The sequence below is a fragment of the Salmo salar genome, chromosome 20 (genome assembly GCF_965601325.2).
Source record: "Salmo salar chromosome 20, fSalSal1, whole genome shotgun sequence".
Lineage (NCBI taxonomy): Eukaryota > Metazoa > Chordata > Actinopteri > Salmoniformes > Salmonidae > Salmo > Salmo salar.
The window spans coordinates 18,097,742-18,125,544 of NC_138310.1; the positions used below are offsets into that span (position 1 = coordinate 18,097,742).

Below are 27,803 nucleotides of genomic sequence, written 5' to 3' on the forward strand. Positions count from 1 at the left end.
GATCGACGAACTCTTGCTTCTGGGCCGAGTCAAGGTCCTCATTGCTCGGGACCACCACTGGTACCGTTGGCGTCCTGGGTCCCGACCATAACACGGCCAACGCTGTCCTGTCGTGCCACTTCAACAGGTTCACGTGGTAAATCTGTTGGTTTCCGTCTCCCTGGTTGCTGTACGCGGTAATTGACAGGTCCCAGCTTCTCGATCACCTCGTATGGCCCGTGCCATGTTGCCAGGAACTTACTTTTGGCCGTGGGGATTAAGACCAACACCCTGTCTCCCACCTGGAATTCTCGGGGCTGGGCTCCCCGATTGTAGGCTTGGGCGCGTTGGGCCTTCTCCATATGTTCCCTCACGACTGGCCATATGGCTGTCATCCGCTCCCTCATCGTCTCCACGTGCTCTACCACGCTGCATAAGGGGGTTGGGATACCGGATGGCATAGTCTACTATTACCAGGATTTACCGGTGTCCTCGTGCTGTTTTTACCAGGGGTCCCACTATGGTGGTGCGTTCAAAGGGCACCCCAATGATCGGTAGGGGGACCAGTGGGTTTCGGAAGTGGGCCTTTGGGGTAATCATTTGACACTCCAGGCAGCTGCGACAGTAGTCTTCCACGGCCCTTCTCATCCCGGTCCAGTGGAACCGTGCGGCGATCCGTTCCCAGTTGTTCTCCATTCCCAGGTGCGCCCCCAACAGGTGGGTGTGGGCCAGCAACAATACCTCTCTAAGTTCCCCCTGTTGGCGCGACCCCTGAAACAAAAGGTTATTCTTGATTTGGAAATGGGGGTATCGCCAGTCAGTCACCCCCGGAAGTAGCTGTCCATCCACCGCTATCACTTGGGCTGCGGCGGCTTTCAAGTTAGGATCCTCCCACTGGGCCGTCCCGAATTGTCCCCTCAGTTGGCCCTCAGCAGGTGTCTCGATTGGCCCCTCAAAATCGAGGAGGGTGAGGCTGGGCTCTTCCTCCCGTGGTTCCCCAGGGGGGTTGGGTTCCGGCACCCCCTCCGACTCCGGACCCGTAGATACAGGTTGGTCAACCGTTTGCTTCCGCACAGGTGATGGGTCGTCTTCGGGCGGCTCGTACCTTCTTCCTCAGCTCATGCCCCCACAGGGCCGCGAACAGCAGACAATCTCGTTCCACTAGGAGAGGTACCGGCAACTCTGGTATTGCACCCACCCTCATCTGGCAGCTCCCTTGTGGCGTCACGATGTTGGCCCATACGGTTGGATACCGCTTTGTGTCCCCGTGAACACAGGAAATGGACATCTCCCTACCACATTCGGTCTCCTGGTTCAGCAGGCTCATGGTTACGAGGGTAACCATACTTCCGGAGTCTAATAGAGCTTCCGTGTTGTGTCCGTCAACCTTCACCGGGACCATGGGTGCAGTTGATTCGTGGTGTGCCCAACAGGAGGTGACGTAGTTCACTGCGCGAACCACCTAGCCTCCGGGGCTTGCTGATGGCATCAACTCCTCTCAAGCCGGGCAATTCCAGGCAATGTGCCCCCTGGGCGCCATACTCAAAACACCTCCTTTGGTCTCCCATCTACCTGGGGTCGTCGGTGGCGGGTCGGCCCTACCGCAGCCGTCTCTCCAGGGGTTTGCTGTCCTTTGGCCCTGCCGACTGTCGGTTCGGGGTACACAGCAGTGGGGCTGTCCTTCCGACTCCTCGAACGGGTCGCCGACTTGGCCTGGCTCCCACTCAGCAGGGCCTGAGTGTTCTGATATGTCTCCACTGCTTCCAGGAGGCCCTTCAAGGTCTGGGGTACACATAAACTCGCTGCCCTCCATGTTGTGGGGTAGTGCTCGTAGGAAGCGATCCAGGACCACTTTGTCTAGGATGGAGAGAGTGGATACATCGGTTAGGAGCCATCCCCTGGTGACATGCAGTAGGTCGCTCATCTGGGCTTGGGGCATGCGTCGGCTACAAACCTCCAGTTGTGGAAGATTTGAGCCCGATGGGCCAGGCTGTACCCGTAGCGGCTGAGTATCTCACGTTTGAGTCCGTTGTAGTTAGCCGCCTGTTCATCGTTCAGGTCCCAATATGCCTTTTGGCATTCCCAGAGAGTAACGGGGCCAGCAGACTGGCCCACTTCTGTCTTGGCCATCCTTCCTGTTAGTGCCGTCCGTGCAAACGTACAGAGGTAGGTTTCGATGTCATCTTCTGTTAGCTTGATTTAAAAACTGGTTTGGATGTGATTCTGTAGACGCTCCTCCTTGTAGCTTCCTGATTTCCTCAATGAGGCAGCTGTTTTGTAGCCGCTGTTCCTTCAGCATTTGTTCCTGAACTGCCTGTTGGGCTTGTTGGGCCCGGATGAACTGCGCTACCAACTCGTCTATGCTGATGCTGCGTAAACTTCAACCCTGATCTGACCATGTTATCAGAATGCCCGCATTCTCCACCACTTGTGGCAGACCAGGGGGTTGGGTCAAAACGTTTACACAGATCAGAGTAGGATTAGCGCAGTTTCAAAGGTGTTTATTAAAATATTAGTTCCAAAGAAAATAATAGGTCTCCCCCATGAGACCCTCTCTGGGATACCGTCTTCTGGGCTCCGGGTCTTGCTGTATCATGTGGGGATCAAAAACTGAACTCACTCCTGTTACCTCTGGAATGGACCCCAACTATATGGGAGTCCTTTCTTCCCCCAGTCTCTTTCCTGTGTGCTGCCCTTCTGGCAGCTTTATGGAACTTGTACAGCTGGTGAGCAATCAGCCCTTGATTACTCATGAACTCCCAATCAGCCCCAATTAATCCTGGCCGGAGAGCCCGTCGAGACCTGGCACGTCCAGTAGATGGAGCCGTCGCCTCGTGAAGTATACTCCGTCTGTCACCAGGCCTCGACGTGTCTCCCCCTGGTGGCTGACCTGCTGTACACCACAATCAATACAGTTGGATATTTTATGTTTGTTTTGTTATTGTATCATTTATCTGCTACTTTTTGAAATGTATTTGTACATCAGAAGTGTTAATATATGCATTTTATTCTCATTGATTATTTTCCTGATCTCTATGTGATTCCACAGACTGTCAAGGAGAGGATGATACATTTGACCTATGCTCAGGGAGAGATGCTGAAGGAGGTCTAGGAGCCCGAGAGAGGTCAAGGAGGAACTCTGAGGACAATGGCCACAGGCCCTCAGGGTCCCAGCCATCCCCTCCATCCTCTAGCGTCAACTCAGATACAAATGGAGATGGTAAACCTTGAAAAGGAAGAAAGACACTGAAAGATCCAGGACTAAGACCCAGAAGTAAAAACGCTCATCAGGCCTGTGAACATTAAATCTTTCATCCAGAGCTGTCCTTATATTTTAGATAAATAATAATATTTCTGGTTGCTTGCTTTTCTTCTTTTTTTGTCAAAGTGTAGCCTAACATGGTAACATAACAATATATGTTACATAATTCCTACAGGCCTAATCCTTATTCAACAATCAACTATCTCATGATTCGGTATTTGATTATTTAACAAGTCAGCTTCATGGCAGCCTTGGGGATCAGGATTGTAGGTGCACCTTACCACAGGGTGGTGGTGAAGAGGGTGGTGCGGTCTGCCCAATGAATCACAGGAAGGCCATCAAGGACCTCAACCACCCGAGCCACGGCCTGTTCACCCCGCTACTGTAGTCAATGAACAGCTGAGCTGTAGTTAATGAACAGCATTCTCACATGGGTGTTCCTTTTTTCTAGGTGGGAAAGGGAAGTGTGGAGTGCGATTGAGACTGCGTCATCTGTGGATCTGTTGGGGCGATATGCGAATTGTAGTGGGTCTAGGGTTTCTGGGATAATGGTGTTGATGTGAGCCATCACCAGCCTTTCAAAGCACTTCATGGCTACTGACATGAGTGCTATGGGGCGGTAGTCATTTATGCAGGTTACCTTTGCTTTCTTGGGCATAGGGACTATAGGGGTCTGCTTGAACCATGTAGGTATTACAGACATGGTCAGGGAGAGGTTGAAAATGTCAGTGAAGACACTTGCCAGTTGGTCCGCGCATGCTCGGAGTACACGTCCTGGTAATCCGTCTGGCCCTGCAGTCTTGTGAATATTGACCTGTTTAAAGGTCTTTCTCACATTGGCCTCGGAGAGCGTTATCACACAGTCGTCCAGAACAGCTGGTGCTCTCATGCATGCTTCAGTGTTGCTTGCCTCGAAGCAAGCATAAGACATTTAACCCATCTTGTAGGCTCGCGTCACTGGGCAGCTCGCAGCTGAGCTTCCCTTTTATAGTCCATAATAGTTTGAAAGCTTTTCAACATCCTTCAAGCGTCAGAGCCGGTGTAGTAGAATTCAATCTTAGTCCTGTATTGACGCTTTGCCTATTTGATGGTTTGTCTGAGGGCATAGCGGGATTTCTTCTAAGTGTCCAGTTTATCCAGTTTATTCTCCAGTGATTGCACGTTTTCACAAGGCTCTCTCGTCTGCGCCCCCTATATTTCCTTATTTTCTTCATGTGAATGACGGGATTTGGGCCTTGTCTGGGAGAAACATTATATCCTTCGCGTCAGACACATTAAATAAAAAATCTTGGTCCTGTTCAAGGTGTGTAATCACTGTTCTGATATTCAGAAGCTCTTCGGTCATAAGAGACGGTAGCATCAACATTATGTACATAATAAGTTACAAACAATGCAAAAAAAACACAAAATAGCACAATTGGTTAGGAGCCCATAAAACAGCAGCCATCCCCTCCGGTGCCATTCTCTCTGTATATTGTTAGATATTACTGCACTGTTGGAGCTAGAAACAGAAGCATTTTGCCACACCCGCAATAACATCTGCTAACTAGGTGTGTGCGCTACCGCACCTCACCACTAATAGTGCTATTAGTGGGCGGGACTGAGACAGGTAATGGCGAACTGAAGATAGTTATGTAGAGCACCTCAAGATAAAAACGTAATATTCAATATCAGCAATTAGACTAACTATTAGCACTACACAATCTGGTGGGTGATAACCTTCAATCTGGATAAAAATACAAAACACATTTTAAGACTAGAGAAATGTATCGACAAATATTACGAAAACAAGCAACACACAAACATGACGGAGAGTAAGACAGGGGAACTGATTTCAAAACGAAAATGTGACTCTTCTACAGACACAGACGATTTTATATTTTCACCACCGGGAATGGTAAAGGTCGAAACCGATCTGTTAAAATCAATAAATGACGAACTGGGTATACTTGAATTACTCAGTAAGGATATAAAAGAGTTGAAGGCAAGCCTCGAGATGAGTGATGAAAAAGCTGCGACATTGGAGAAGGAAACAAACAAGCTAAAAGTGACAGTCAATAAGATTGAAACCGAAGTGAATCAACTTAAAAAGGAGAACACCGTTCTGAGAGAAGCCTTACTTGACATACAGACTAGATCCATGAGAGAGAATCTGGTACTTACAGGTATCCAAGAGAAAGAAGAAGTTCCTGAATCTGTAGTTAGAGAGTTCCTTCTAATAGCGCTTCAGATTCCATGCGACACTATCGACAAAATCCAACTTGAACGTGTACACCGCTTCGGACAGATGGCAGAGGTATGAACGCCCAATCTTTGCCATATTTGCTTCATTTAAAGATAAATTAATGGTTAAAAGACTTGCTGGGACCAAAATTGGCATGAATGACCAGTTCCCGAAGGAAATTGCAAAACGGCGTAAAGTTCTGTATCCAATTTTCAAGGAAAATAGATTAACCTCTCTAGGGTCGGCGGGACGAAATCGTCCCACCTACTCAACAGCCAGTTGAATCCCGTGGCGCGTTATTCAAATACCTTAGAAATGCTATTACTTCAATTTCTCAAACATATGACTATTTTACACCATTTTAAAGACAAGACTCTCGTTAATCTAACCACACTGTCCGATTTCAAAAAGGCTTTACAACGAAAGCAAAACATTAGATTATGTCAGCAGAGTACCCAGCCAGAAATAATCAGACATCCATTTTTCAAGCTAGCATATAATGTCACATAAACCCAAACCACAGCTAAATGCAGCACTAACCTTTGATCTTCATCAGATGACAACCCTAGGACATTATGTTATACAATACATGCATGTTTTGTTCAATCAAGTTCATATTTATATCAAAAACCAGCTTTTTACATTAGCATGTGACGTTCAGAACTAGCATACCCCCCGCAAACATCTGGTGAATTTACTAAATTACTCACGATAAACGTTCACAAAAAACATAACAATTATTTTAAGAATTATAGATACAGAACTCCTCTATGCACTCGCTATGTCCGATTTTAAAATAGCTTTTCGGTGAAAGCACATTTTGCAATATTCTCAGTAGATAGCCCGGCATCACAGGGCTAGCTATTTAGACACCCAGCAAGTTTAGCACTCACCAAAGTCAGATTTACTATAAGAAAAATGTTATTACCTTTGCTGTCTTCGTCAGAATGCACTCCCAGGACTTCTACTTCAATAACAAATGTTGGTTTGGTTCAAAATAATCCATAGTTATGTCCAAACATCCTCTGTTTTGTTCGTGCGTTCAAGACACTATCTGAATGGTAAAGAAGGGTGACGCGCACGACGCATTTCGTGACAAAAAAAATTGAAATATTCCATTACCGTACTTCGAAGCATGTCAACCGCTGTTTAAAATCAATTTTTATGCCATTTTTCTCGTAAAAAAAGCGATAATATTCCGACCTGGAAAGCGTGTTTACGTTCAAAGACGAAAGAAAATAAAACATTGGGTCGACTCGTGCACGCGCCTCAGCCCATTGTCCTCTGCTAGAGCACTTGCCAAAAGTGCTAATGTGTTTCAGCCAGTGGCTGGAATTACATCATTTAGCTTTTTCCCGGGTTCTGAGAGCCTATGGGAGCTGTAGGAAGTGTCACGTTACAGCAAAGATCCTCAGTCTTCAATAAACAGAGTCAAGAAGCTCAAGGAATGGTCAGAGGGGGCACTTCCTGTACAGAATCTTCCCATTTTTTAACAGTCCTGCAGGCCTTCTCATACAGCTGCAACTGTATATGCATTTGTAAATCAAGACCTTTCTTGAGTTGGTGCAACTGTTGAGAATGTGAGCCTATGGTTGTGTGGGGGGAAAGGGTTGAGTGTGTATGTGCGTATCCCACAACTGTTGCGAAGGAGTAAAAGATGTTAGGGACAATATAGGATGATTCACAATAATTGTTTGCTAATATAATAATTGCTTGCAATAATGTAATTTTGGTAAGGGCGAGACTGTTGAGGTAAAATCCTTTGCATAAATTGCCTACGTTACTACAAATATTAATAGCTAATTATGGAAATTAAGAAACAGAATTTTAAATGTGTGTGTATATATATATGTATGTGTGTGTGTGTGTATATATATATATATATATATATATATATATGTATATATATATATATATTTATATGTATGTATTTTATATATTTATTTATATTTGTATTTATATTTGTGTATGTATGTATGTATGTATGTATGTATGTATGTATGTATGTATAAAAACATATATATATTTTTTTTTGAGATTGCTATATATAATACAAATTGAGGTGAGGGCGATGGAAATGCATTTGGCGGTTGATCTACTTCTGTTCTGCAAATGGCACTGTGTGCTCTTTTCGAAGGATGGATCCCAGTCTGTTCAGGGCTATGGGGTTGGGGGTGGTCTGCCGGGCATTGGGATGACAACCCAACTTGGGATGAGGAGGGGTTTTAGCGGGTGGAATAGTGGGGACCAATTGGAGGTTTACTTAGTAGCAATGCAAATATCATGGTACAGCTATATAGACTCTCAATCATCATGTTACTTTTTAATGGTACGTTTACAAACATATATTTTCATAAATAGAATTTAAAGTTGTCTCATTATGGTAAGTGGTGAAATAAGTATAGCCAGTTACAACTGTAATGGCTTAGCAGATAATAAGAAAAGATGAACAGTATTTACCTGGCTAAAAGAGAAGGAATATAATATCTATTGTTTACAGGAAACTCATTCAACAATTTTAGATGAAGTTTTGTGGAAAAAGGACTGGGGGTGCGAAATATTTAACAGTAATTTTAATCCAAATGTGCAAATTGTCCAAACAGATCATCAAGGTAGATGGATTATTTTAAATATGTTATTGGACAATAAACAGATATGGCTTATTAACCTATACAGTTCAAATAATGATGATGATCCAAGCTTCTTTGAAAAAAATAAATAAATACATTCATATATATATATTAATATAATCAACTCTACAAGCAACACTAGACTCTTATTATGGTGGGAGATTTTAATTCGGTCTTAAATACCTCTATGGACCGTAAAGGAAATCACACTACAATACAAACTATCACCCTCAGGCACTTAAGGAAATCATGAATGTCATGTATATATTGGAATTAGTGGATATATGGAGACTTAAATACCCTGACCTAGTGAGATATACATGGCGTAGGCTTAATCAAGCTAGTCATCTTGACATCTTTCTTATGCCATTCTCTCTGGCACCAAAAGTTTAAAAAGTGTTGATGGGGAACAGAATGCGGTCGGCTCATCACGTAATTGGCATATATATTACTCTTACAGAATTTCCACGTGGGCGAGGATATTGGAAATTTAATCAAAGCCTACTAGATGATAAATTGTTTAGGACTAGGACAGAAGAATTTATAACTGACTTTTTCAGACATAACATGGGTAGAGTAGATCCCCTTATTGTATGGGACACTTTTAAATGTGCCTTTTAGATGCCATGCAATTCAGTATTCATCTATAAAACAAAAGCAATTTAGATCAGAAGAGTCCATATTAACAAAGGAAATTGAAGGACTAACAGTACAGTTAGATAGCAATAAAAACGGTACCATAGAGGCACAGAATAAGGTAAAGGAAAAACAAAAAGAAATGGAGGAACTTATTCAAGAAAGATCCAGTGTAATATATTATAAAAAATAAAGTGAACTGTATGGAATATGGGGGAAAATGCACCAAATAATTTTTCAGTCTTCAATATAGAAATGCTACCAAAAATGTTTTATTGAAAACTTGATGGAGTCATGCATGATTCACCAAATGAAATTTTGAAAGAGGAAGAAATGTACTTTAAGAATATGTTTTCGTTTTAGTCTCCTCCATCTCCACTAACTGAAACTAATTGTATGAATTTTTTTCCTAATAATGTAAAATGAACATCTGTACAGAAAGACTCATGTGAAGACCAAATTACAGAGGAACTTATTGACGCAATTAAAGCCTTTAAGGATGGGAATACTCCAGGGCTGGATGGCATACCAGTGGAAATATACAAAACCTTTTTTGATATACTCAGAGGAGTATTATTAGCATGTTTTAACCACTCCTATATAAATGGTAGATTATCAGACACGCAACAAGAGGGTCTGATATCATTATTATTGAAACAGGACCCAAGTGGGGGGTGTATGTGTATATATATATATATGTATGTGTATGTATGTATATATATATATATATATATATGTGTATATGTATATATATATGTATATATGTATATATATGTATGTGTATATGTATATGTATGTGTATATGTATATATATATATGTATATATATGTATATATATATGTATGTGTATGTATATATATATATGTGTATATGTATATATATATGTATATGTATGTGTATGTATATATGTGTGTATGTATATATGTGTATATATGTGTATGTATATATATGTATATGTGTATGTATATGTATGTATATGTATGTATATGTATATGTATATATATGTGTGTGTGTGTATGATCCAGTCCATTTAACAAAAATTGGAGCCCTCTTACACTTCAGTGTTGTGATGCAAAATGCTTGGCGCATAGAATTAAAAAAGTATTGTCAGGTATTATTCATCCTTATCAGACTAATCAGAATTTTTTTACATGGATGATACATTGGAGATAATATACTGCTCAAAAAAATAAAGGGAACACTTAAACAACACAATGTAACTCCAAGTCAATCACACTTCTGTGAAATCAAACTGTCCACTTAGGAAGCAACACTGATTGACAATAAATTTCACATGCTGTTGTGCAAATGGAATAGACAACAGGTGGAAATTATACGCAATTAGCAAGACACCCCCAATAAAGGAGTGGTTCTGCAGATGGTGACCACAGACCACTTCTCAGTTCCTATGCTTCCTGGCTGATGTTTTGGTCACTTTTGAATGCTGGCGGTGCTTTCACTCTAGTGGTAGCATGAGACGGAGTCTACAACCCACACAAGTGGCTCAGGTAGTACAGCTCATCCAGGATGACACATCAATGCGAGCTGTGGCAAGAAGGTTTGCTGTGTCTGTCAGCGTAGTGTCCAGAGCATGGAGGCGCTACCAGGAGACAGGCCAGTACATCAGGAGACGTGGAGGAGGCCGTAGGAGGGCAACAACCCAGCAGCAGGACCGCTACCTCCGCCTTTGTGCAAGGAGGAGCAGGAGGAGCACTGCCAGAGCCCTGCAAAATGAGCTCCAGCAGGCCACAAATGTGCATGTGTCTGCTCAAACGGTCAGAAACAGACTCCATGAGGGTGGTATGAGGGCCCGACGTCCACAGGTGGGGGTTGTGCTTACAGCCCAACACCGTGCAGGATGTTTGGCATTTGCCAGAGAACACCAAGATTGGCAAATTCGCCACTGGCGCCCTGTGCTCTTCACAGATGAAAGCAGGTTCACACTGAGCACATGTGACAGACGTGACAGTCTGGAGACTCTGTGGAGAACGTTCTGCTGCCTGCAACATCCTCCAGCATGACCGGTTTGGCGGTGGGTCTGTCATGGTGTGGGGTGGCATTTCTTTGGGAGGCCGCACAGCCCTCCATGTGCTCGCCAGAGGTAGCCTGACTGCCATTAGGTACCGAGATGAGATCCTCAGACCCCTTGTGAGACCATATGCTGGTGCGGTTGGCCCTGGGTTCCTCCTAATGCAAGACAATGCTAGACCTCATGTGGCTGGAGTGTGTCAGCAGTTCCTGCAAGAGGAAGGCATTGATGCTATGGACTGGCCCCGCCCGTTCCCCAGACCTGAATCTAATTGAGCACATCTGGGACATCATGTCTCGCTCCATCCACCAACGCCATGTTGCACCACAGACTGTCCAGGAGTTGGCGGATGCTTTAGTCCAGGTCTGGGAGGAGATCCCTCAGGAGACCATCCGCCACCTCATCAGGAGCATGCCCAGGCGTTGTAGGGAGGTCATACAGGCACGTGGAGGCCACACACACTACTGAGCCTCATTTTGACTTGTTTTAAGGACATTACATCAAAGTTGGATCAGCCTGTAGTGTGGTTTTCCACTTTAATTTTGAGTGTGACTCCAAATCCAGACCTCCATGGGTTGATAAATTGGATTTCCATTGATTTATTTTTGTGATTTTGTTGTCAGCACATTCAACTATGTAAAGAAAAAAGTATTTAATAAGATTATTTCATTCATTCAGATCTAGGATGTGTTATTTTAGTGTTCCCTTAATTTTTTTGAGCAGTGTATAAGACAAGTACCGGAAACAATAGAATACTATGAAATATTGGGGACACCGGGCCTGGTTTTCATAGCTGATTTTGAAAAGGCTTTTGATAAAGTACGACTGGAGTTTAAATATAAATGCCTAGAACATTTCAATTTTGGGGAATCTCTTATAAAATGGGTTAAAGTTATGTATAGTAACCCTAGGTGTAAAATAGTAAATAATGGCTACATCTCAGAAAGTTTAGAGGAGTAAAACAAGGTTGTCCACTATCGGCATATCTGTTTATTATTGCCATCGAAATGTTAGCTGTTAAAATTAGATCAAACAATAAAATTAAGGGATTAGAAATCCGTGGCTTAAAAACTAAGGTGTCATTGTACGCTGATGATTCATGTTTTCTTTTAAAACCACAATTCTAATCTCTCCACGGCCTCATAGAGGATCTAGATACTTTTGCTATCCTCTCTGGATTAAAACCAAATTATGGTAAGTGTACTATATTACTTATTGGATCAAAAAAAATGCTAATTTTACATTACCGTGTAGTTTACCAATTAAATGATCTGACGGAGATGTGGACATACTCGGTATACAAATCCCAAAAGAAAGAAATGATCTCACTCCAATATATTTTTATAGTAATTTAACAAAAATAGATAAGATCTTGCTACCATGGAAATGAAAATACCTGTCTATTTGTGGAAAAATCACCCTGATTTAACTCTTTAGTCATATCACAGTTTACCTATTTGGTTATGGTTTTGCCTACACCTAGTCACCTGCTTTTTAAATTATATGAACAAAAAAGATTCTATTTTATTTGGAATGGCAAGCCAGACAAAATTTAAAAGGGCCTATTTATGTAACGAATATGAATTCGGAGGGCAGAAATTATTAAAACATTTGACCTCTCACTAAAGGCATCAGTCATACAAAAGTTATACTTAAATCCAAACTGGTTCTCTAGTAAATTGGTAGGAATGTCTCATCCTATGTTCAAGAATGGCCTTTTTCCCCTTATTTAGATTACACCTGCTCACTTTCGGTTGTTTGAAAAGGAAATAATCTTCAAAATATTGTTATTGTTTTAAACAAGCCTTAGAAAGTTGGTTGCAATTTCAATTTAATCCACCTGAAAAGACAGAACAAATAATACAGCAAATATGGTTAAACTCAAATATACTAATTGATAAAAATAAAACGTATCTTTCGAATAAATATTTTAAAAGGTATAATTTTAGTGAATGATATCATAAATAGGACTGGTGGAGTTATGTCACACATGCATATGAAAATGTCTGCTCTACCCAAAATTACAACCAACTAATTGCAGCATTACCACAAATGGAAGAAGGAAGTAGAAGGGTAAAAAAGTAAGGAACTTGTATGTCGGCCCTGTATTAAAGAACATAAATGGCTAAAGAAAAGTGTGATAAATAAAAACATATACCAATTTCATTTAAGGACCGAAAAACTGACAGCTGTGCCATATAAATTGCAAAATAGTTGGGAATAGATTTTCGATGTACCCATTCCATGGCACTTGGTTTATGAATTGATATGCAAAACAACGCCGGATTCAAAACTTTGAACTTTTCAATTTAAATTACTATACAAAATTCTTGCAACCAATATGTTTTTTTATTTTTTTTTTATATATATATATATATTATATGATACAATCTTTCCAGCTCTGCAGATTTTGCTGTGAGGATGCAGAGTCATTAGATCATTTATTTTGGTATTGTCCATATGTAGCTCGGTTTTGGTCACAGGTCAAGGAATGGCTGAAGAATTGCAACATTTGCCTAGAACTAACGCTGCAGATAGCAATACTGGGTGATTTGAAAAGCCATAAATCAATAATATAATTATTTTAGCAAAAATGTAAATAAAAAATAAACAATCTGTAGAAGCTATGAGAATAGAGAGGTTCCGTACTTTTGTCAAGCATCACAGCACAGTTGAAAAAGATATGGCAAATAGAAATCCAAAATGGATGATTTTGAGAGATAGATGGGAGGGGTTGAATGGAGCTGAAGGATGGGACTAATAACAAGATAACCAATGTAAAACATACGGGGTCTGTAAAATGTATATAGGTTCAGAAATTTTGTGAAATAGCACAGTAACAAATATAAATCAAACTGGATGGACATCAGAAATAGAGGAAGGACTAAAAACAAACAAAACATAACTATTGTAAAATAGATTGTCTGTAAAATGTGTATAAGATGTATAAACTGAAGGTAGAAGCCTAAGTGCTATTGTTTATTAGTTTACTCCAATTGGGGGAAGGGTGGTAGGGTTTGCGGGGAATAATAAAGGTATATTCTAAAAAAAGTATTTGTGTATTTATTTATTTATTTACCCCAAAAATATATGGAGGATTGGAAATGATGCAGACAATTACATTGATGGAAGCAACAATCTTTCTGCAATATTATGCTGATCCACCCCTTAAAAATTAAAAAAACAATGTGTATGTGACTAATATTTGATTTGGAGTCCACCTTCGTGGTTATGAGAGGGCACCAGGTCATTGAGGAAGCTGTAGTCATTCAGGAAATTCACAATTTGGCTCCGTTTTGATCAACAGTGGGCCATTGCCAACCTCGAAATATTTCAATTTGAACATATTTAAAAAATATATATATTATGATAAAAAATAAAAACTTGGTTCCACATGTTTTGTGAGCTCTGTCACAACCTTGGCTACAGTCTGTCCAGCAGCCCACATACAGTGCATTTGGAAAGTATTCAGGCCCCTTGACTTTTTCCACATTTTGTTACCTTACAGCCTTATTCTAAAATTGACTAGTTTTTTTCTCCTCATCAATCTACACACAATACCCCATAATAACAAAGCAAAAATAGGTTTTTAGAAATGTTTGCAAATGTAAAAAAAAATATATATATATATATATATATTTTACGTAAGTATTCAGACCCTTTACTCAGTACTTTGTTTGGCAGCGACTATAGTGTAGGATTTTCTTGTGTATGATGCTACAAGCTTAGCACACCTGTATTTGGGGAGTTTCTCCCATTCTCCTCTGCAGATCCTCTCAAGCTCTGTCAGGTTAGATGGGGAGCATTGCTGCACAGCTATTTCCAGGTCTCTCCAGAGATGCTCGATCGAGTTCAAGTCTGGGCTCTGGCTGGGCCACTCCTGCGTTGTCTTGGCAGTGTGCTTAGGGTCGTTGTTCTGTTGGAAGGTGAACCTTCGCCCCAGTCTGAGGTCCTGAGCGCTCTGGAGCAGGTTTTCATCAAGGAACTCTGTACTTTGCTCTGTTCATCTTTCCCTCAATCCTGATTAGTTTCCCAGTCCCTGCTGCTGAAAAACATCCCCACAGCATGATGCTGCCACCACCATGCTTCACTGTAAGGATGGTGCCAGGTTTCTTCCAGACGTGATGCTTGGCATTCAGGCCAAATAGTTAAATCTTGGTTTCATCAGACCAGAGAATCTTGTTTCTCATGGTCTTGAGTCCTTTAGGTGCCTTTTGGCAAACTCCAAGTGGGCTGTCATGTGCCTTTTACTGAAGAGTGGCTTCCATCTGGCCACTCTACCATAAAGACCTGATTGGTGGAGTGCTGCAGAGATGGTTGTCCTTCTGGAAGGTTCTCCCATCTCCACAGAGGAACTCTGGAGCTCTGTCAGAGTGACCATCGGATTCTTGGTCACCTCCCTGACCAAGGCCCTTTTCCCCCGATTGCTCAGTTTGCCCGGGCGGCCAGCTCTCGGAAAAGTCTTGGTGGTTCCAAACTTCTTCCATTTAAGAATGATGGAGGCCCCTGTGTTCTTGGGGACCTTCAATGTTGCAGACATATTTTGGTACCCTTCCCCAGATCTGCGCCTCGACACAATCCTGTCTCTGAGCTCTACGGACAGTTCTTTCAACCTTATGGCTTGATTTTTACTCTGACATGCACTGTCAATTGAGGGACCTTATATAGACAGGTGTGTGCCTTTTTCAAATCATGTCCAATCATTTGAATTTACAACAGGTGGACTCCATTTCAAGTTGTAGAAACATCTCAAGGATGATCAATGGAAACAGGTTGTACCTGAGTTCAATTTCTAGTCTCATAGCAAAGGGTCTGAATACTTAGGTAAATAAGGTATTTCTGTTTTTAAGAAAACCTTGTTTCGCTTTGTCATAATGGGGGTATTGTGTGTACATTGATTATTACTTAATACATTTTAGATTAAGGCTGTAATGTAACAAAATGTGGAAACAGTCAAGGGATCTGAATACTTTCCAAAGGCGCTGTACATTGGCAATGACAACTGAAAGAAGTTGGCCTGGGGTTGGATCACATCACAAGGCTAGGGCTATTGTTCAGTCAGTTTGTTTATGGAATAGTTGATGGTGCCCCCTAGACTCAAACTCTCCAGCTGTGCTCATTTCCGCTCCTTGTCCTTGGTTTAATTATGACAGCAGCAGCAGCAGCAGCAGCAGTCAGTCAGTCAGTCAGTGGTTGGTAATGTAGGAGAGGATGTTAAGGCCAGTGTTGGGTGCAGGAAGTTAGGCTAGCTCTCCTACCGCTAGTGGAGCAGACGCCCAGGAGAGGTTTCCTGCTGCTCTGCCCGGTGCTCCCGGTGCTCCTATGAAGTCCTCCCATTAACAGTACTTATTAAGTTCTGACTCTTACTACAACAAAGCTGAGTTCAGGAAAGAACTGACTGAACCAAACCTGTCTGATGCCAGCTTTTACTTACTTCACTGTGTATAAGTAAAGGTTTTTAAAGCAAATACTACTACATGAAGTTACAACATGTCTTCAACAGGTTTTTCTCTTACTGCCTTACCCCTGAGCATCCTATCACCCTATCAGGGAAAGGCCTCTTGCTTATACACTGTTTCGAATTTTTTTTATTTTTATGAAACTGGTATTTTTTCATAACGTAAAGTTCCTGTATGATTTTATTCATGAGACCTCACCAGGGTATAACGAAGCCTTAGATTAGGAATGAAGTTGAATGTCAGAGCAAACAAACTGGCCTCATTTTACGTGACATAACACTGCATAATGTGTTAGTGCGTATTAGTGCCTGCTGCAAGCTTCTGAATTAACAAATGATCTAGCTACTAAACTGTGGTAGTTGAGTATGAATATCCAGTAGGTCTGCCTCCCTTACCTGGACATACTTAGCTGTTTCATCATAAGCTCTAGATTTTTTTGTAGATCAAGTGTATGGTGGGCAACACTTTATTGGCTTGAATTCAGCCTAGTGGCTCAGTCAGTCACATTAGGTTTTATGTGTTTGTGTCACCATCCTTGTTGGATAATCCTGAAACTTTCTGCTTATAGCTTTCTGCGATAACATTTTCCCTTCTGAATCACAGGCACTACTGTATAATGGTGCCACACAGCCCTCCCCCTCACACCTCCCCACTAACAGGATACACTACTTTGCAATGCACGTTTTGTATATTTTTTGTGTACTTAGTTTAATACACCATTCATTTTAGTGGTAGAATGGCGCTGCAGTGGATAGCTGCAGTTTTACGGGCTTCTGTCCAATTTTGCGCTGATTGTAACTGGACATCAGCGATCACTAACCTTGATTTGGAAGATTTCTACTTCAACGAGTCGGCGGTGGAGGACAAACCGCTCACCCCACCCCAGACCAGGCCCTAATCCCTAAGACTCGGGAAAGGAAGAGACGACGTAAGAGAGGCTGATGTGCGGGCATCCTGATGAAACTACTTTGGCGAATAAATAATCCGCCTCTACCCTCCGTTCTATTGGTGAACGTACAATCAATGGAGAACAAATTGGACGAGCTCTGTTCGAGATTATCCTATCAACAGGGCCTGAAGAACTGTAATATCCTATGTTTCTCTGAGTTGTGGCTTGGACATGGACAATATACATCAAGCTGGTTTTTCTATGCATTGGCAGGGTTGAATGGCAGCCTCGGGTAAGCTCAAGGGGGAGGTGTATGTGTCTTTGTTCACAACAACTGCTACGCAATCTCTAATATTAAGGAAGTCTCGAGGTTCTCCTCGCCTGAGATGGAATACCTCCTGATAAGCTGTAGACCCCTCAAATTCAACTATGGACCTCGAAGCCAGTTCCAATGCATTTTTTTAATTGTTACCCTCTAATCAGGGACTGAATTAGACCTGGGACACCAGGTGTGTGCAGTTCATTATTAGGTAGGACAGAAAACCAGTCGGCCCCAGACCTCGTAGGGTAAGAGTTGAATACCCCTGCTATAGACCATACTATTTACCGAGAGGGTTTTCATCTATATTTTCCATAGCTGTCTATTTAACACCACAAACTGATGTTGGCAGTAAGGCCTCACTCAACGAGCTGTATAGCGCCATAAGCAAACAAGAAAATGCTCATCCAGAGGTGGCGCTCCTAGTGGCCGGTGATTTTAATGCAGGGAAACTGAAATCCGTTTTTCCTCATTTCTAACAGCATGTAACCTGTGCAACTAGAGGAGACAACTCTAAATCACTTTTACGCCACACACAGAATCGCATACAAAGCTCCACTCCGCCCTCCATTTGGCCAATCTGACCATAACTCAAATCAGGAGTGACACGCTCAATATGGAAGTGGTCCGATGATGCACATGATAAGCTACAGGACTGTTTCCCTAGCACAGACTGGAATATGTTCCGGGATTTATCCGATGGCATTGAAGAGTTTACCACATCAGTCAACCTTCTTCATTAATAAGTGCATTGACAACGTCATCCCCACAGTGACCGTACGGGCATATCCCAACCAGAAGCCATAGATTACAGGCAACATTCACACTGAGCTAAAGGCTAGAGCTGCCGCTTTCAAGGAGCGGGACACTAATCCGGACACTTACATCAAACAGGCAAAGCGTCAATACAGGACTAAGATCAAATACTACTACGTCGGCTCTGATGCTCATCGGATGTGGCAGGGCTGGCAAACTATTGTGGATTACAAAGAGAAACCCAGCCACGAGCTGTCCAGTGAACCAAACCTACCAGACGAGCTAAAAACCTTCCATGCTCATTTCGAACCAAGCCACACTGAACCATGCATGAGAGCACCAGCTGTTCCGGACGACTGTGTGATCACACTCTCTGTAGCTGATGTATGACCTTTAAACAGGTTAACATTCACAAGGTCGCCGGGACACACAGATTACCAGGACCCGTACTCAGAGCATGCGCTGACATTTTCAACCTCTCCCTGACCCACTCTTTAATACCTACATGTTTCAATCAAACCACCATAGTCCCTGTGCCCAAAAACACCAAGGTAACCTGCCTAAATGACTATTGGCCCTTAGCACTCACATCTGTAGCCATGTAATGCTTTGAAAGGCTGGTCAAGGCTCACATCAACACCATCATCCCAGATACCCTGGACCCACTCCAATTCGCATACCGCCCCAACAGATCCACAGATGATGCAATTTATATTGCACTCCACACTGCCCTCTCCCACCTGAACAAGAGCAACACCTATGTGAGAACAATGTTCATTGACTACAGATCACTGTTCCAGACCATAGTGCCCTCCAAGCTCATCACTAAGCTATGGACCCTGAGAGTGAACACCTCCCTCTGCAACTGGATCCTGGACATCCTGACATGCCTCCCCAGGTGGTGAGGGTAGGCAACAACACATCCGCCACACTGACCCTCAACACGGGCGCCCCTCAGCACTGCGTGCTTTGTTCCCTCCTGTACTCCCTGTTCACCCATGACTGCGTGGCCACGCACGACTCCGACACCATCATTAAGTTTGCTGACGACACGACGGTGGTTGGTCTGATCACCAACAATGATGAGACAGCCTATAAGGAGGAGGTCAGAGACCAGGCATTGTGGTGCCAGGAAAACAACCTCTTCCTCAATGTCAGCAAGACAAAGGAGTTGATCGTGGATTACAGGAAAGAGAGGGCCGAGCATGCCCCCATTCACATTGACTGGGCTGTAGTGGAGCGGGTCGATAGCTTCCAGTTCCTTGCTGTCCACATCACTCAGGATCTATCATGGTCCGCACACACAGTCTTCCCCCTCAGAATATGTTGCATGGGCCCTCAGATCCTCAAAAGTTATACAGCTGCACCATTGAGAGCATCTTGACTGGCTGCATCACCACTTGATATGGCAACTGCTTGGCATCCGACCGCAAGGCGCTACAGAGGGTAGTGCATACTTTACTTATGTAGATAAGGTATTTCTGTTTTATTTTTATTTTTATAAATTTGCAAAAATGTCTAAACTGTTTTTGCTTTGTCATTATGGGTTATTGTGTGTAGATTGCTGAGGAAATGTTTTTATTTAATCCATTTTAGAATAAGGCTTTAACGTAACAAAATGTGGAAAGGTCAAGGGGTCTGAATACTTTCCGAAGGCACTTTATATAGCCAGTTATCGTTACTCATTCTGTATTTTATTATTACTTTTACTATTCTGTGTTGTTACTTTTCTATTATTTCTCTATCTGCATTGTTGGGAAGGGCTCATAAGTCAGCATTTCACTGTTAGTCTACACTTGTTTACTAAGCATGCGATGAATAACATTTTATTTTATTTGACTTAATAGGCAGTGTGCAGCTTAAGAAACCCCAGTAGGTATGGTTGCTGTGGCCCATCATCTGTTTGTCTGATTTTAATTTGAGCTTTAAATTCTGAGAAGTGTTTTGTGAATGTTCGTAATCTAGTTGCCACAGTTGATTAGGTAGGCTACAGTAAAAGAGAGGATTCATTTTGAAATGGACTGTATAGGTGGTCTGGATTCAGACATTATTACAGTAAATGGATTATAATCAATCCCTTGTCACCGTCTAGTAGTCTTGTCCTGGGGTTCTAGTTCATTTTTTATGCATTGCATTTGTAAGGTCCCTGGCTGTCATGCAAGTACTCCACAACTCAAAACCTTGTAGGTGGGTGCTCTTCACAATATCAGGTGATTCAGCAGTAGTTTCGGCTTACAGCATAGGCCGACTGATTACACTGGGCATGCATACCTCTCTTCTCTCAGAGAAGGGTGTGTGTGCGTGTATCTGACTGTAGCATACCTGCTCATGTCAGTCAGCCACACAATGGACAGGTTAGTGCTGTGGAGAGCTCTGCCCATGGGGTCTCTGGCTGCTTTCATCACTCCTATTAGGCTGGGTGAAGGAATGCACAGACTACAGGTTCCCTCTGCGCTCCTGTTTGGGCAGCCGCCAGGTTAAATGAGGCCCATTTGTGTCTTAATGGGTGCAGGACAGCCACACCTGCGTTAGGCTAGCACGGGTCTACTTATCATGCTCTTCTCTGGGGCCTCATGGAGGAGCGTGCATTTACATTTGAGTCATTTAGCAGACGCTGTTATCCAGAGTGACTTACAGGAGCAATTAGGGTTAAGTGCCTTGCTCAAGGGCACATTCAGATTTTTCACCCAGTAGGCTTGGGGATTTGAAACGGTGACCTTTCGGTTACTGGCTCAATGCTGTTAACCACTAGGCTACCTGTCTCCCTACTGGAGGGAAGATGCACAGATGTCTACCGCCAGTCATGAGGACTTATACGCCACAAGGCCGGAGCCCATGACATCATCCTTTTCACAGCTGTCTTGCTCAACTGCCTTAAAGGAATGTGTGAAGTGTAACATATTTATTTGTTGTGTAATTAGTATTCTCTCTCATAGATATACATTTATGGGCATTTGGCAAACAAACAGGCACTTTTGGAAGGGACGCTTTTAAGGGCTACTTATGATTGAGTGTACCAGCCAAGGTTTTTAGGACACTAGTATGAGGAATCCAGTGGCCTGACCTATAGAGGCTGTATCATGGGCTGGGTTAGGGTGTACCACTGACACACAGCTGATTCCACCACGTCTATGTTTACCCAAATACATGTGAGGCTGCTCCCACTGTTATATACTGTTACTCAGAATGCAAATCACATATTTGTCAGATGTTTATTTTTGAAATGGCCTTTTAGTGAAGGAAATAGCTACAGTAAACCAGTCTGATGGAGTTGACTTCAATAAAATGGTCTGTTTGCTATTATATGATATGGAACACACACACACACACACACACACACACACACACACACACATCCAGTTACACTGCTTTACGTGTTCGGGGCAGATCTGTTTAGATTAGAACATTAGAACAACTCTTCCTGAGAGTTGTGCAGATAGACTTCCTGTTTACCCACTTCTTCACCAGTGATACAGAGTTTTCCATCAACATTGGCCTTTCTTGGCACTATGCAGGGTACTTACTGGCATCAGAGTTGCCAACAATATCAATATGTCCACAGACCATTATTTTCAGACTGTGAGGAGACCAGACCTAAAGCTGCTGTAAAAGCCTCCAAAGGAGAGAAGCTGCTAACTGCAGCCATACAATGGGGACGGTGCAGATCAGGGTGCAGTCATATGAGTGAATCTTCAGATCGTGGTTGATTTGTATGATAACTGAGGTGTAGGTTGAGACTAGGCTGAGTAGATGGCAAAGGGACTGCGGTGATATATCATCACGGCTCCTGACCCCCCCCCCCTGTTTTTGGAAATGTTTGTCCGGCTGACAAACAATCGCTGGCTGAGGGCCAGGGGGGGACGCTGCCAAACAGGCCCCCTCCCCCTTTCGTCAGTGTCCCATGCACCACGTCCAGCACACACATCCTGTCTTTGTGGGTCAGGAATGCCAGGAATCCAGACTTCTGCCCTAATCCACCCACCCCTCCTTCCCCTACAAGGTGTTCTCTCTCTCTCTCTCTCTCTCTCTCTCAAACATTCCCAGAATCCTGGTGGTTTCAGCCCAGTGGCCTGGGTGTCTGGGTGTGGCTCACGCTGCTCTCTCTCTCTCTCTCTCCATTCCTCCTCTCTCCACAGTGCTCCTCCATCCCCACATCAGTGGCAGGCAGGTAGCAACACCTGCTCTCCGTGGTTTCCCCTGCTCCCACTGATCTTAACACACACATTCCTGCTGCCTCAACTCTCAACATATCCATGGTGGTTTTTATCTTTGGTTTTTCATTTTGGTTCATTCCTCCCAATTGTTGAATTTCTGAAGCGGTTTTTGTATTCAAAGAAATACCTGTGTAATTCTAAACCGTTATTATTTCTATCCTATTTGATGCTTTTTAGGATTTGTCTTCGTAGATGAAGCTGTGTTGTCGTTGTGGTTTTGTGAAGGTGAACTTGGTTAAGTGAGGACAGGTCTGACAAATAGAGCAAGGATCCACAGAAACAGGTCCTATGTATGTTCTTTGCCTTCTCCTGTGGTGTGAGAGACTATATTCCCACTCACTCCTTTCTCTCGCTTTGCAGGTTTTCAGTGGCCTCATCAAATGTGCTAAATTATGTTTCCTGTGTTTCATAACAGAGAGAGCCAAGGGCTAACGCAGGGCCTTCCTGCCCTCAAGCAAAACAATTTATATTCCTCTGGGATGACAATGGCAATGTTTAGTTTTTCCTACCGAACATGGGAACCTGTAGAAGGTACTTTTTTTTGGTCCCGGAATGTGGCCATTAGGAAAGAGATGGAGGGAACACGGGATGCGTGTCCTGGCCTGGGCAGTGTGTTTCAGTGGGGTTTCTGGGGCCAGCCCGGCCAGGTAATAGAATGTTTGAAGAATTGTACGCACAGATTTTTCAGCTATCTGCATCACCACTTCCCCTATTAAAGTGGATTCTACGCCAGAGCGGGATTCCTCACTCATTTTTCCCATGACACCTACACTTGTTTTTCTGTTTCCTGTATCGGTCTTAGCTTAGGTGATCGCAATTGTCAAACACTGCTCATATGCAGGAATGGAGCTACAGTGTCACTCCACGGTATGGGAATCCCAAAGCTCTGCAGACCTGGGTTCAAATAGTGTTTGTGTTCATTCAAATACTTTAGCTGCACTTGATTGAGCTTGCCTGGCACAATGGGACAGATAGAATAGTCCCAAAAGTGCAAACCACACCCATCTGGCACTTCAGGCAGGCTCAATCAAATGCTCAACCTATTTGAAAGAAATCAAATACTATTTGAACTTACTCCATACTTAGCTTTGCTTATTGTGAATTTACCAGCAATAAGCTTTTCTTGTAGTTTCTCAATAGCATTAGGGACATATAAATAGTAAGATGTCAGTGCACTGAAGTGCCTACAGTACTGTGTTCATAGTATAACCATGCTTTCTCATTATAGCAATGTAGCAACGGTGCAATTTCTTTCTCTCCTACTCCACTCACTGAATCCCCCTCCATACACTTTCCCTTACTCCTTAAGAGGAGAGCTGATGTCACAGGGTGTGGGCGGTCTGCCTGTGTCTATAAGTACAGGCACCACCGAGGGAATCTCGCTCTATATGAAGGGAAGCTAACCCTAGCTGAGCTGTGCTGATACTGTAGGAGAGCAAAGAAACACCAAACTAGTGTAGCTTTTAGTGCGCTCGCATAGAACTATGGATCGGTTCAGATGAATGAATAGGTAAACTGACAGATCAACAGACTTCTCTCCTCTCTGGACAGTATATCGTCACAGCCACCAGGTTTCTGTTCTCCATCTAACGACCTCTGATTGTAATTTTGGAAAGTACGCTGTCAGGATGTTTTCTCTGGTTAGTTTGAGAAGGACTGTTTCTACCCTGTTCGTTCTCCTCTCCAGTGCTGCTGTCATGGTGAGTTTCATAGATGCATACTTACCTGTCTGCCCTCTTTTTTTTCTTATTTTTTTTCCCATTCTCTCGTTCTCTCTACATTTTGCATTATTTTATTGATGATGTGTTTCTGTTTTTCCAAAATGATTGATTTTTTTATTTTATTTTTTTTTACAAAAATAGTTGAACTTTTTTGGTATTTTTGTTACAATGAAGAAAGACACTCCAGTATGAGAGTATACTACTGTACTACTAGTCATAGTAAAGACGAGGCTGCACCTCTACCCTACTGCTGCTCTGCGGAACCCAACACATCTATAACACTGACACTGCTGTCTCTCTCAGGTGGAGAGTGACTGTCCTGCCCAGTGCTCTTGTGACCCATCACCCCCATTGTGCCCAGTGGGCGTTAGCTGGGTGACAGACGCCTGTGGCTGCTGTAAGGTGTGTGCCAGGCAGTTCAACCAGGACTGCAGCCCCAGCCAGCCCTGTGACCACATCAAGGGCCTGCACTGCCACCTGGGGGCTGGGGGAGACCCAGAGAGAGGCCTGTGCCGAGGTAAGGACCAGGAGCACCCCTAACATCAGCGGGAGAGAGGTGGTTGGGCCAGTATGGGAGTATGCAGAAGTATGGGTGTAGCAGCTGGGTATGGGGATTTCAGAATTATAATAGAAATGTGATAATTCAAGTAGATAAATGCTCAGCATCATTGTAACACTGCCATAGTGGTATAAAGTCCACTGTGCTGATAATGTGTCTGTGTCTCTCCCTAGCGGAGGCCAAGGGCCGGTCCTGCGAGTTCAGCGGGCGTGTCTACCAGCATGGAGAGGACTTCCAGCCCAGCTGCCAGCACCAGTGCAGCTGCATGGACGGGGTGGTGGGCTGCATGCCACTCTGCCCCCACCAGGTGTCCCTGCCCGACTGGCGCTGCTCCCGGCCCAGGCTGGCACGGCCCTTGGGCCGCTGCTGTGCAGAGTGGGTCTGTGACGACAACAACCACATCAGTGAGGACCCAGAGGAACCTCCACAGGCAGCTCTGCCCAACCCACAACCCCTCCCAAACCACATCAACAACCAGCTCCAGGAACAGCCACACTATCAGGCCAGCACTGGAGTCACCTTTAGAGGTACAGTAAACAACCTATCCCAATGTCTCATTCTTCCACAGTCTCTATCCAGGCATAATCCTATCTTGGTCATAATCTTAACTTTCTCATAATTGTAACCCTATATGTTTCCCATAGTCTTGACCTTGTATGTTTGCCTGTCCTCTCCTTTCACAGAGGTGGTGCCCCTCCCCATGTCCCAGGTGTCGCTAAGCGCCAGATGCTTCCCACAGACCACTGATTGGACGGAATGTTCCACTACCTGTGGGATGGGCATCTCCAGTCGGGTGACTAATAACAACGCAGACTGCCGGCTGGTCAGAGAGACACGACTGTGTCAAGTCCGCCAATGTGACCTGCGACTTACCCCAGCAATCAAGGTACAATGAGGCTCCACTCAATGTCTGATATGTTGTGGGAAATGATGAAGCATACAAGTATAGCACATAGAACATATTAATATTTCATTTTTAATGAGAACCATTGCAATATGACTTATGGTTTATGTAGCTCAGTTGTCTAACTGTGTGTTTGTTGACTGTCCAGAGGGAAAAGAAGTGCCAGCGTTCAGTGCGCCCTCGGGAGCCAATCAGCATCAACTTTGCTGGCTGCTCCACGGCACGGCACTATCGACCTCGCAGCTGCGGCTCCTGTGCGGACAGACGATGCTGCACCCCTTCACTGACCCGTACCGTCCGCCTGCGCTTCCACTGTCCCGGCGGAGAGGGCTTCACACGCAACGTCATGTGGATCCAGCGCTGCAGCTGCAAGAAGAGCTGTCACAATCACGGCTCCCCCTCAAGGCCCTCTGTCAGCCTGCACAATGACATCCACACCTTCAGGCACTGAGTCAGGATTAGGAGGATGCCCAACCCCAGCCTCGACACACTGGATAGGGCTAGGGCATGCTAGTCTCTCCCCATCTTCCATACGCCCTCTGCCCACGGATAGCCCTGCCTTTCAGCCCCTTCCTGGACATCAGTGTGGCTGGCAGCCTCTCCCCCAGCACCAGACTATGGGAGAGAGAGCTAGGTGGCTGCTCCCCCTAACCATGCAGAACTATTGCTTGCACTTTAAGCTTCCTGGCACGTTGCCCCCAGTTAACCAACATGAGAGATGGGTAGCTATTTTGTGCAACTCTCTGCGGCTAGGTCCAGTTCCCCTTCCCTGCTGATGACCCAGCCACGGAACTGTTCCAGTGGAGGAAGGGACAGCACTGAGCACAACAGACCATAGATGGCCTGATGTCACTTTCTTAATGTCATGTTGGACTTGTGGGTGAAATATGTCATTGAATCCTCTGCTTATCACCCTTTTTATTATTTTTATTTGTTAACATTGTCAAGACCCTCCTAAAACCACAGTGGGAGAAAAAGAAAGGAACTTGTATGCATGTATATGAGGGACATATTACTTTTTGTCATAATGTGTAAATTAGTGAGGCCAGTGAACGTGTAAGGATGTGATGAGCGATGACCATGGGCAATCCCATACATTCATGTACGATGAAGTGTTTTGTCTGATACGTTGATGGTCGAATGAGGACAGGACGTCATCAATGATTGTACCTGTATGTTACATGTTGTGAAGTGTGTGTGTGTGTGTGAGAGAGAGAATGAAAGGGTGAGAAAACAGAGTGTTTATGTGTGTGTGTGTTTGTCATATTACAGAGTATAGTGTACAGACTTCACTCTTTGTTGAGTGGCAAATTATACAGATCACCTCATTTTCCGGGGTGTGTTTTTATTGACTCATAGTATGGAGACTTTCTTATACTGGAGGGAAGATTTTATATATATTTAAGATTTATATATTGTTTGAATTCTTATCAATAATTCTCTGATACATGAAATAAAACCAACACGTGCTCTGTCTTGTGCTTCTGATAGGTGTGTCAGGTGGATGGTGATTTAGATGACAGCATAGGGTGGTTGGTCTGGGATGCTGCTGTAAGGAGGGGGTACAGACTCACAGAAGGGGGTACAGTGCATTCAGAAAGTATTCAGACCCAGAATTTTCTTATGTTACAGCCTTATTCTAAAATTGATTGCATTTGTTTTTTTTCCTCATCAATCTACACCCCATAATACCCCATAATGACAATTAAAAAACTTTACAGTACTTTGTTAAGGTGCCTTTGTCAGCAATTACATCCTTGGGTCTTCTTGGCTATGACACTACAAGCTTGGTACACCTGTATTTAGGGAGTTTCTCCCATTCTTTGCAGATCCTCTCAAGCTCTGTGAGTTTGGATGGGGAGTGTCGCTTCACAGCTATTTTCAGGTCTCTATAGAGATGTTCAAGTCCAGGCTCTGGCTTAGCCACTCAAGGACATTGAGACTTGTCTCAAAGCCACTCCTGCGTTGTCTTAACTGTGTGCTTAGGGTCGTTGTTCTGTTGGAAGGTGAACCTTCTCAACAGTCTGAGGTACTGAGCGCTCTGGAGCAGGTTTTCATCAAAGATCTCTCTGTACTTTGCTCCATTTTTGGTACCCTTCACTAGATCTGTGCCTAGACACAATTCTGTCTCTGGACAATTCCTTCAACCTTATGGCTTGGTTTTTGCTCTGACATGCACTGTCAACTATGGGACCTTGGAAAGACACACCTGTCTATATAAA

At 43.6% G+C, this 27,803-nt stretch overlaps 1 protein-coding gene across 1 annotated transcript; it reads left to right on the forward strand.

The window, feature by feature from the left end:
- The first annotated feature begins 23,754 nt into the window (after nt 1–23,754).
- On the forward strand, nt 23,755–27,057 carry LOC106580005 (CCN family member 1). Its single transcript, XM_014160537.3, has 5 exons — nt 23,755–24,097; nt 24,422–24,635; nt 24,851–25,204; nt 25,361–25,563; nt 25,730–27,057. Exons 1-5 carry the CDS (start codon nt 24,026–24,028, stop codon nt 26,030–26,032), a joined length of 1,146 nt encoding a protein of 381 aa, XP_014016012.3. The 5' UTR covers nt 23,755–24,025; the 3' UTR covers nt 26,033–27,057.
- The last annotated feature ends 746 nt before the right edge of the window (nt 27,058–27,803 follow it).

Coding starts and splice junctions, on each gene's coding strand:
- LOC106580005 (XM_014160537.3), top strand. CDS start 24,026: ATGTTTTCTCTGGTTAGTTTGAGAAGGACTGTTTCTACCCTGTTCGTT. Junction 24,098..24,421: donor TCTCCAGTGCTGCTGTCATG/GTGAGTTTCATA, acceptor TGTCTCTCTCAG/GTGGAGAGTGACTGTCCTGC. Junction 25,205..25,360: donor CACTGGAGTCACCTTTAGAG/GTACAGTAAACA, acceptor CTCCTTTCACAG/AGGTGGTGCCCCTCCCCATG.